Source organism: Desmodus rotundus, chromosome 9 (assembly GCF_022682495.2).
Source record: "Desmodus rotundus isolate HL8 chromosome 9, HLdesRot8A.1, whole genome shotgun sequence".
NCBI classification, from domain to species: domain Eukaryota; kingdom Metazoa; phylum Chordata; class Mammalia; order Chiroptera; family Phyllostomidae; genus Desmodus; species Desmodus rotundus.
In genome coordinates, this window is record NC_071395.1 from 79613783 (window position 1) to 79621777 (window position 7995).

Sequence of the window (7995 nt, forward strand, 5' to 3'; positions counted from 1 at the left end):
AGAAGTAGCAGAGCCTATGTAATGGAACAGTCAGTAAATGAAGCTGGAGGGCGCACTCTGACCTACTCTGAGTTCCAGCGCTGAACACCAGCAGAGGTATCAGAAGTCAGCTGTTTTTTCACTCAGGCCTTGAGGGCCCCATGTCCCTGTTATCTCATCCCCAGGTTGGGATCACTCATAGTGGCCAACCTATAGGGCTGTTGGGTGATTGAAGCACACCGTTTAGTACAGCGCCCAGTGCACAGTGAAGGATCAATAAATGTTAAATACTGCTATTCTCGTTAATGTTCTGAGTGTTTCTGAGCCAGGGAAGGAGGGCTGCACAGTTTACAGGTCACGTGACCTTCTGAGCTTGGCGCCAGCCCTCGCCTGCCCAGACTGGGAGGGGAGAGAATGAGCGGGACCAAGGCCCTGGACCCGCCCGCTTGGACTTTAAAAAGAAAACAAACGCTTGGCGCAGGCGCAGAAAGCCCAGTCCTCTGCCTCGCGGCTGCCCTGCGGTGCATGTGCGAATGGAGGGACGCGCGAGCTCCCCGGGCGAAATCCGCATCCAGCCCGCGTCTCGAGTGCTGTTCCGCGGCCCCGTGGAGCCGCTCATCTTCCTTGCCAACTTCGCCTTGGTCCTGCAGGGCCCACTCACCACGCAGTACCTCTGGGACCGCTTCAGTGCCGATCTCGGCTACAATGGCACCCACGACAGAGGTGGCTGCAGCAACCACAGCGTGAACCCCACCATGCAGGTAGCGGCGGCGGCGGGGAGAAGCAGGGAGCCGGCCCTGAGCTAAGGCGTGGGGGCAGCTGCGGGGCGGGGCGGGCGTGAAGGTGGGGCCGCCAAGGGGGCTTGGGGTATTGGGTGGTGAGCCTGACCGAGGCCTGCAGTATGGGGATGCTTCAAGTTCCTCCAGCCTTGAGAGTTAACGAAAGGGGGTAAAAGTAAGGGAAGGGACCTAGGTCCAGTTCCCGCAACCCCCTTCCAGGGCCAGTGTTTGAGAGTTGCACCAAAATTCTCCGAGGTTTAGGACTCCAAAGAAAGCTTTCATCCCCGTATCTCCCAGGATCCCAGGGGTTTGGCGGTGGGTGGGGGGTGGGGGGTGGGCTCAGAGGGAGGACGAACACCCTGGTGAGACTCATGCCCCCACAGGAAGTGGAGACCCTTACCTCCCACTGGACGCTCTACACGAATGTGGGCGGCTTCCTGGTGGGGCTCTTCTCGTCCACCCTGCTGGGTGCGTGGAGTGACAGTGTGGGCCGTCGCCCGCTGCTGGTGCTGGCCTCGCTGGGCCTGTTGGTCCAGGCCCTGGTGTCCATCTTTGTGGTGCAGCTGCAGCTACACGTTGGCTACTTCGTGCTGGGCCGCATCCTTTGTGCCCTCCTTGGTGACTTCGGTGGCCTCCTGGCTGCTGGCTTTGCCTCTGTGGCAGATGTCAGCTCCCACCACAGCCGAACCATCCGAATGGCCCTGCTGGAAGCGTGCATCGGGGTGGCAGGGATGCTGGCGAGCCTCTTTGGGGGCTACTGGCTCCACGCCCAGGGTTATGCCAACCCCTTCTGGCTGGCCTTGGCCTTGCTGATATTCATGGCTTTCTACGCTGCTTTCTGCTTTGGTGAGACACTGAAGGAGCCAACACCCACCCGGCTCTTCACGCTCCGTCACCATCGGTCCATTGTCCAGCTCTACGTGGCTCCAGCCCCGGAGAAGTCCAGGAAGCATTTAGCCCTGTACTCACTGGTCATCTTTGTGGTGATCACTGTGCACTTTGGGGCCCAGGACATCCTGACCATCTATGAGCTGAGCAGACCCCTCTGCTGGGACTCCAAGCTGATAGGCTACGGTTCTGCAGCTAGGCACATCCCGTATTTCACCAGCCTGCTGGGCCTGCGGCTTCTGCAAACCTGCCTGGACGACACCTGGGTGGCTGAGATTGGCTTGGCCTTTAACATCCTGGGGATGGTGGTCTTTGCATTTGCTACCAACACCCCTCTTATGTTCACAGGTAATGTGTGTGGGCTCAGGGACAGTTTGTCCCAGAGGTGCTGGGTGAAAATTGGGGACCAGCCACTTGCTGGCTCACGCCCTTGGAAACATTATTGTTCCTAGCCTGCATTGGCATTGGAAGGAAGACAAGTAAGAAACTCATAAAAATGGCATCTTTGTTATAGATAAAACTTCAGTACCCAAAGTAGTCCACATGATCAATCATAAATACTGTTAGTAAGGTAGAGCAGCAGGCAAAAATATGGGTCACACGCTGATTGCTTCACTCCTCGGCCTCCCACAGCCTGCGTTCATGGTGTTCTTAGGCAAAGTCCGTGCTGCTCACTCTCTGATAATCACAGGACCTACCTCAGATATCCCTGGTCAGCTTCTTTGGTCTTTGAAAACTCCGGTCTTCTCCTACCACAGATAATCAAATTCCTGCTTGCGTTAGTTCTTCCCTTTTTTGGTGGGAGAGGGGCAGCTGGGGATGAGGAAGTTAACTTTTTTAAAGGGACAGATTTATTTTAATAAAGCTCTAAATTATGTTGTGTACAAAGTCAGCCATTCAGTAATCGCAGATTTATTAATTTAGCCGCTTGCCTGGACAGTGAGGCCGAAGGGGACCAGGTACCTTTCTCCCCTGCCTACAGTGTCTCCCCCGGACTCGGCGCTGGGCTCAAAGCCCTCAGGGCTGCAGAGATGACAAAGCTGCTGTTGTTGCTCTGGGGAGCCTCAGCGGAGTGGGATTTGGGGGCCTGGCAGCTGAAGGACCTTGGGGTGCCTCGTTGTATACCCACTTTGGAGGACCCCCTGTCCTCTAAGGCAGCGATTTTCAAACTTTTTGTTTGTTTTTTCATCTCATGGCACATATAAGCTAATTACTAAAATTCTGCAGCACACCAAAAAAATACACTTTTTGCCAATCTGGCAAAAAAAAAAAAAACAACTAGGTATAATTGTGGTTCATTCGCACTGGCCAGCTATTGTGTTGGCTGTTGTCGTTTCTCAATTTGACAGCCTCAGGGGAAAGAGGTCAGTGCCCTTCACTAAATAGCCAGGTAGTGCACGTTCTAAAAATCCTTGTAGCGCACACTGCTCTAGGGGTTTGCGGTTTTACTGAGGACGCAGTAGTCACACAAGGGAAAGAGATGGTTATGAAGGAAACAGTAAGGAAATGCTAAGGGAAAAGGAACTTGCTTTGACTGTGCTTGCTGTGTGGTGCCCTTCACAGGAGTTTTCTGATGTATCCATTTTCTAGGGCTGCTGTAACAAATTACCACAAATTCAGCGGCTTAAAACAACACAAATGTATTTTCTCGCAGTTCTGGAGGCAAGAAGTCAAGAATCAATGGGCCAGAATCAAGGCGTCAGCAGGGCCATGTTCCTTTTCAGAGGTTCTAGAAGGGAATCTCCCTCACCTCTTCCAGCTTCTGGGGGCTGCCAGCATTCCGTGGCATCCGACTGCATCACCGTGATTCTGCCTCTGTAGTCACACGGCCTTCTCCTCTGTTCTGCTAAATCTTCCTTCGCTTCCTTCTTACAAGGAATCATGTGGAGCCCAGACTGAATAGCCAGGATAATCTTGTCTCCAGATCCTTAACTTGATCACATCTGCAAAGACCCATTTGCCAAATGAGGCAACATTTCCAGGTTCCAGGGATGAGGATCTATGTCTTGGGCCATTATTCAGCCTCCTACACCCCAGAACCATCCTGTGGTGAAGACCTTGGTATGTTTTTAAAGGTGGGGGTCAGGCCCAAGGCCACACAAGGTAGTAAGCGATGGCGTTAGATTTTGAATGCGGGTCTGCCTCTTGTTCCCTGTGCCCTGCCATCTCCCCACTCTGTGGGCGGTACCTGCTAGGGCCACAGGAGGTGTTCTGACAGGACACTCATAAAAGATATAGCAGGTGGGCCAGAGCTTGAGAAGGGTAGTCTCCGTTGCTCCTTAGTCATTGTCTCCTTCACCATCAAGGAAGTTCTCTCCGTGTCTAACCTGAGTCCCACCTGGGGTGTGTGCAGGCGCTCCGCTACGTCTTGCGTGGACAGCCCTCACACTGACCCCCTTTTCCTGACGATTGTTTCTCTGCAGCATACGGGCTCCTCTTCCTGTCCTTAGTCATCACACCCATTGTCCGGGCCAAGCTCTCCAAGCTGGTGAGCGAGTCGGAGCAGGGTGAGTGTCACGACGGCCAACTAGCATCGGGCTCCTTGTGCTCCACTGGCCCTGAACAGGCCGCCCCGGGCTGCCGGAGGGCCGCGGTGCCTGGGGTGTTCAGACCGCAGAGTTGGAATCTGCGGTGAGCAGAGCACGGTATTGTTCTTTGGGGGCAACTAAAGCAGAGGGTTTGCCCTCTCCAGACCTCTGCTTTTCCGTCGGCGAAATGGACGAGGTGACACCAGAATTCCCTGCTTCACTAGCGTCGGAGCGTGTAAGCTCAGAGGGAGCGAACAAGCTTGTGATGTAGGTCTTGTTGTCTGCAAGGGACAGGTGAGGAAGCAGAGGCCCAGAGGGTTAAATGGGCTCACCCAAGGCCACTCAGTAAGTGGTGGAGCTAGGGTGCAAACCCAGGTTTGTTTTGAAGAGCAGTCGGTCTTGGGCTCTGGATTTTGGTCCTGGCTCTGTCCCCCACGGCCGCTGTGCGATCTTAGGCAGGGCCTTTTCCCTTCTCTGGGCCTGTGTCCTCCTCTGTACACGAGTGGTTTGCTCTTGATGACATCTGCAGGCCCTTCCAGCTCTGACAGTCTGACAGGCGAATGTTCTGCCCGCCTGTCTATAAAAAATAGCTTCTCTCAGGCCTCTGGGTTTTTAGACCCCCATCGGGAAACATCTGGCCCATCCCCTTTTCCCCGTCTGCCCTAGAGGGAGGGCCTGCTGCCATTTGTAGCCCACTGCCAGTTCTGTTGTCCCCAGGACCCGGTGCTTTTGTTCATTCACCTGATAAGTTTTTATCTAGCACTTTCACTGGGCCCAGAGGTGCCAGGAGGAACAGGAGAGAACAGCCCTTACTAACTGGCTTCCTCCAGAGGGCCAGGCCCTGTGATAAGGGCTATAGATGGGAATGTAATGTTGCCAAGCATCTATGGAATAGGCAGAACTGTTATTTAATAGAAGGGGCGCAGGAACCCAGAAGGAGAAGTGACTTGCTCAGTGACCACACAGCTCTGAGTGTGGAACTGGGAGTTAGCCCCACAACTAACCTCAGACAGGACATGATTCTGAAGGGGGTAAACCAAAAACCATTTTTCTCAGGCTTTTGCTAGAAGCTGTCACGTGTACTTGAAAGACGAGGATTTAATAACAGCCATTTGTTCGTGGCCCCTGTGTGCCAGGTGCTTTCCAGGCACGACCTCACCGAGTCCGTACCCCAGCACAGGGGTCGGGTTTATAGGTGAGGAAGGCGAAACTCAGAGATTGAGTGGTCCGTCCCAGGTCGCACAGCTGTGGGGTAGTAGCGCCAGGATTTGAACCTAGGCCTTCAGACTCCACGGTGTGATGTTTACTTCTTCACAGGCGCTCTCTTCTCTGCTGTGGCCTGTGTGAACGGCTTGGCCATGCTGATGGCCTCCAGCATCTTCAACTCGCTCTACCCAGCCACCCTGAACTTCATGAAGGGGTTCCCTTTCCTCCTGGGAGCTGGCCTCCTCTTCATCCCTGCCATCCTGATTGGGTAACACAGGACCCTGACCCTAGCTCAGATGCCCTTTATCCCAAAGGTTTCCTTTTCCTCCTCCTCCTCCCAACCAGAAATGGCTGCCTCGTTCCTGCGTGGTGTTTCAGCCCCAGCCTGACTGTCCTCTTGCAGACGGCTGTCTGGTCCTCTGGGAGCCATTTCCCAAGGGCAGGGCAGAGGGACAGAAGGGCAGTAGGGAAGGGGTCAGGCTAACACTGCTTCTTAGCAAGGCTGTTCTCTCCCTCCTGTCCTCCATTCGCATTTGTACATGGAACCACGGTGACAGAAATGTGCTAAAGGGAAGCCACAGAGCTTCCTTGGCTGCTTATGGCTGGGCCACAGGCTAGTCTGCCCCACTGACTTCTTCCCCCAAAGCCTTAAGAGTCCCTTTCCAGAGTGTTCTTCCCTGGACACTGTCTGAACCCTCTCTCTGGTCTATCACAGGATACTGGGCAAGGCTAATCCTCGCTCTGAGTACCAGTAGTTTACCCAGAGCCCCTGATCGGCCTGGACCCGAGAATGGAGGGCAAGAGGAGCGAAGTGAACACCGACCAACTGCAAGTGTGCACCGGGGACCCCATCCACAGCAGCTCCAGCAGCTCCCCTCCAAGGCAGTGCTCACCTTGGATACGGTGGTGAAGCTAGACCAGGGACCCTGTCTCACCCATAGCTGTGCCAGCCTGTGACTCAGGGATTGTAACCCAGATGGTCTGACTCCAGGACAGGCAGCGGGGGAGCCCTTGGGAACAGGGGTCTGTGTACCCCTCATGCCCTCAATCACATAAAGCCCTCCAAGGGAGAGGAGACGTCCTGACGGAGGTGACGCCTCAGGGACCAGTCAGAGCATGAGGGCTGGCATCTCTGCTTCCACCCAAAACTGCACAGCGCAAGGTGCCAAGTTCATGGTGGGCAGCCACTGGTCGGTCCTTAACAACACGTACCTTTCGGGGAGGAAGGCTTGTGGGAATGGAGGGGGCTACTGACTCGGTGGAATCAACCCCCTGGGCCTTGCAGTACCAATCATAATAATAAAGCAGTATAAGGAAATATAAGTATGAATCTTCCGGCACCCACAACATGGGGCTGTGGGGCCCTCTGTTTTCCTGTTCCTGGTCGGCCCCCCAGAAGTCACACAGGCAGCTGCTGGGCTGAGCAGAAGCCCTTGAGCTGCCTTGGGATTGGTACTGGGCATGGCCAGCCCAAACCTCATCTGACCTCCATTCTCTTCTCCCGAACTGCTGGGAGGTGAAGGGCTGCCAGGCTTGCATCAAGCCAAGCAGAGAGCCCTGGTCGCTCATTCCGGAGGGTCAGTCAGAGATCCGCTCCCTGAAGGCACCTGAACTAGTCTTCTGGCTGCAACAGCCAAGCAGACTCAGTTTTTATCGCTGAGCCCTCCCACACCTCCCGTCACTGGGTATTTCAGCAGGGCCTTGTGCTGCGACCACCCCACATGCATCTGTAAGTCAACGGAACCCTGGAGATGGGCCTGATTCGCATGATCCAGAGGCCCCAGGTCCCCGAGAATGAGGGGGCCATTTCTAGGGCACAATGAAAGCCTGGACCTGAAGCTGAAAGGCAAAATTGGATTCAGTGTTAAGGCATCAGCTTTGATGAGGGCCATAAGCCTCCAAGCAGACCCAAATCAGGTGGTACTTGACTCTTCAAAGCAGAATTGGCCAGACAGCTCAGCCCCATACTGCACGTGCTACCCCATTCTCACCGGCCCTGCCAGCCAGTTTTCTGGTTGGAAATCACTCGGGTAAAATGGGGGTGGCCTAGGGCACACCAGGGTCAACTGTAGCCTCTGAAGCCTGGGCCTGTGTCTGGATTCCCTTCTCACTGTCCCCTCTGTCACTGGAAGACTGAAGCAAGGAGAGGGCCCTTCACTGGCCCAGCATGAGGCAGGGGAGAGGAGGGTGAAGGCTCTGGGCCAGCCTCGGGCTCGCGGGTGACCTTGAGCAAGCCCCTCTGTGAAGGGCTAGGTCAGCGATGCCCCAAATTGTCTACTTGTGGTTGGGTTGGCCAACACTGGATTAGATAATGTTCTGAGATCCTTTCCACTTCACATTCTAAAATGAGATGCCTCTCTTCATGGGCCTGGGGAAGGACAAATGAGTTGGAGCTGCACTTTTTTCTTTTTTTATTCCTCACCTGAGGACATTTTTTCATTGCCTTTAGAGAGGGAGAGGAAGGGGGGAGAAAGAGCATTGATGTGAGGGAGAAACATCAATTGTTTGCCTGCCGTACAAGCCCCTGACCGAGAGTTGAACCTGCAGCCTTTTGGTTTATAGGCCAATGCTTTAACCAACTGAGCCACACCAGCTAGGGCAGAGCTGGACTTTTG

At 54.6% G+C, this 7995-nt stretch overlaps 1 protein-coding gene across 1 annotated transcript; it reads left to right on the plus strand.

Annotated features, from left to right (window-relative positions):
- The first annotated feature begins 447 nt into the window (after positions 1 to 447).
- Positions 448 to 6718, plus strand: SLC46A1 (solute carrier family 46 member 1). Its single transcript, XM_024565158.4, has 5 exons — positions 448 to 740; positions 1142 to 1994; positions 4070 to 4153; positions 5492 to 5648; positions 6096 to 6718. The coding sequence occupies exons 1-5, from the start codon at positions 513 to 515 to the stop codon at positions 6133 to 6135; spliced, it is 1362 nt and encodes a 453-aa protein (XP_024420926.2). The 5' UTR covers positions 448 to 512; the 3' UTR covers positions 6136 to 6718.
- The last annotated feature ends 1277 nt before the right edge of the window (positions 6719 to 7995 follow it).

Coding starts and splice junctions, on each gene's coding strand:
- SLC46A1 (XM_024565158.4), top strand. CDS start 513: ATGGAGGGACGCGCGAGCTCCCCGGGCGAAATCCGCATCCAGCCCGCG. Junction 741..1,141: donor GCGTGAACCCCACCATGCAG/GTAGCGGCGGCG, acceptor ATGCCCCCACAG/GAAGTGGAGACCCTTACCTC. Junction 5,649..6,095: donor ATCCCTGCCATCCTGATTGG/GTAACACAGGAC, acceptor GGTCTATCACAG/GATACTGGGCAAGGCTAATC.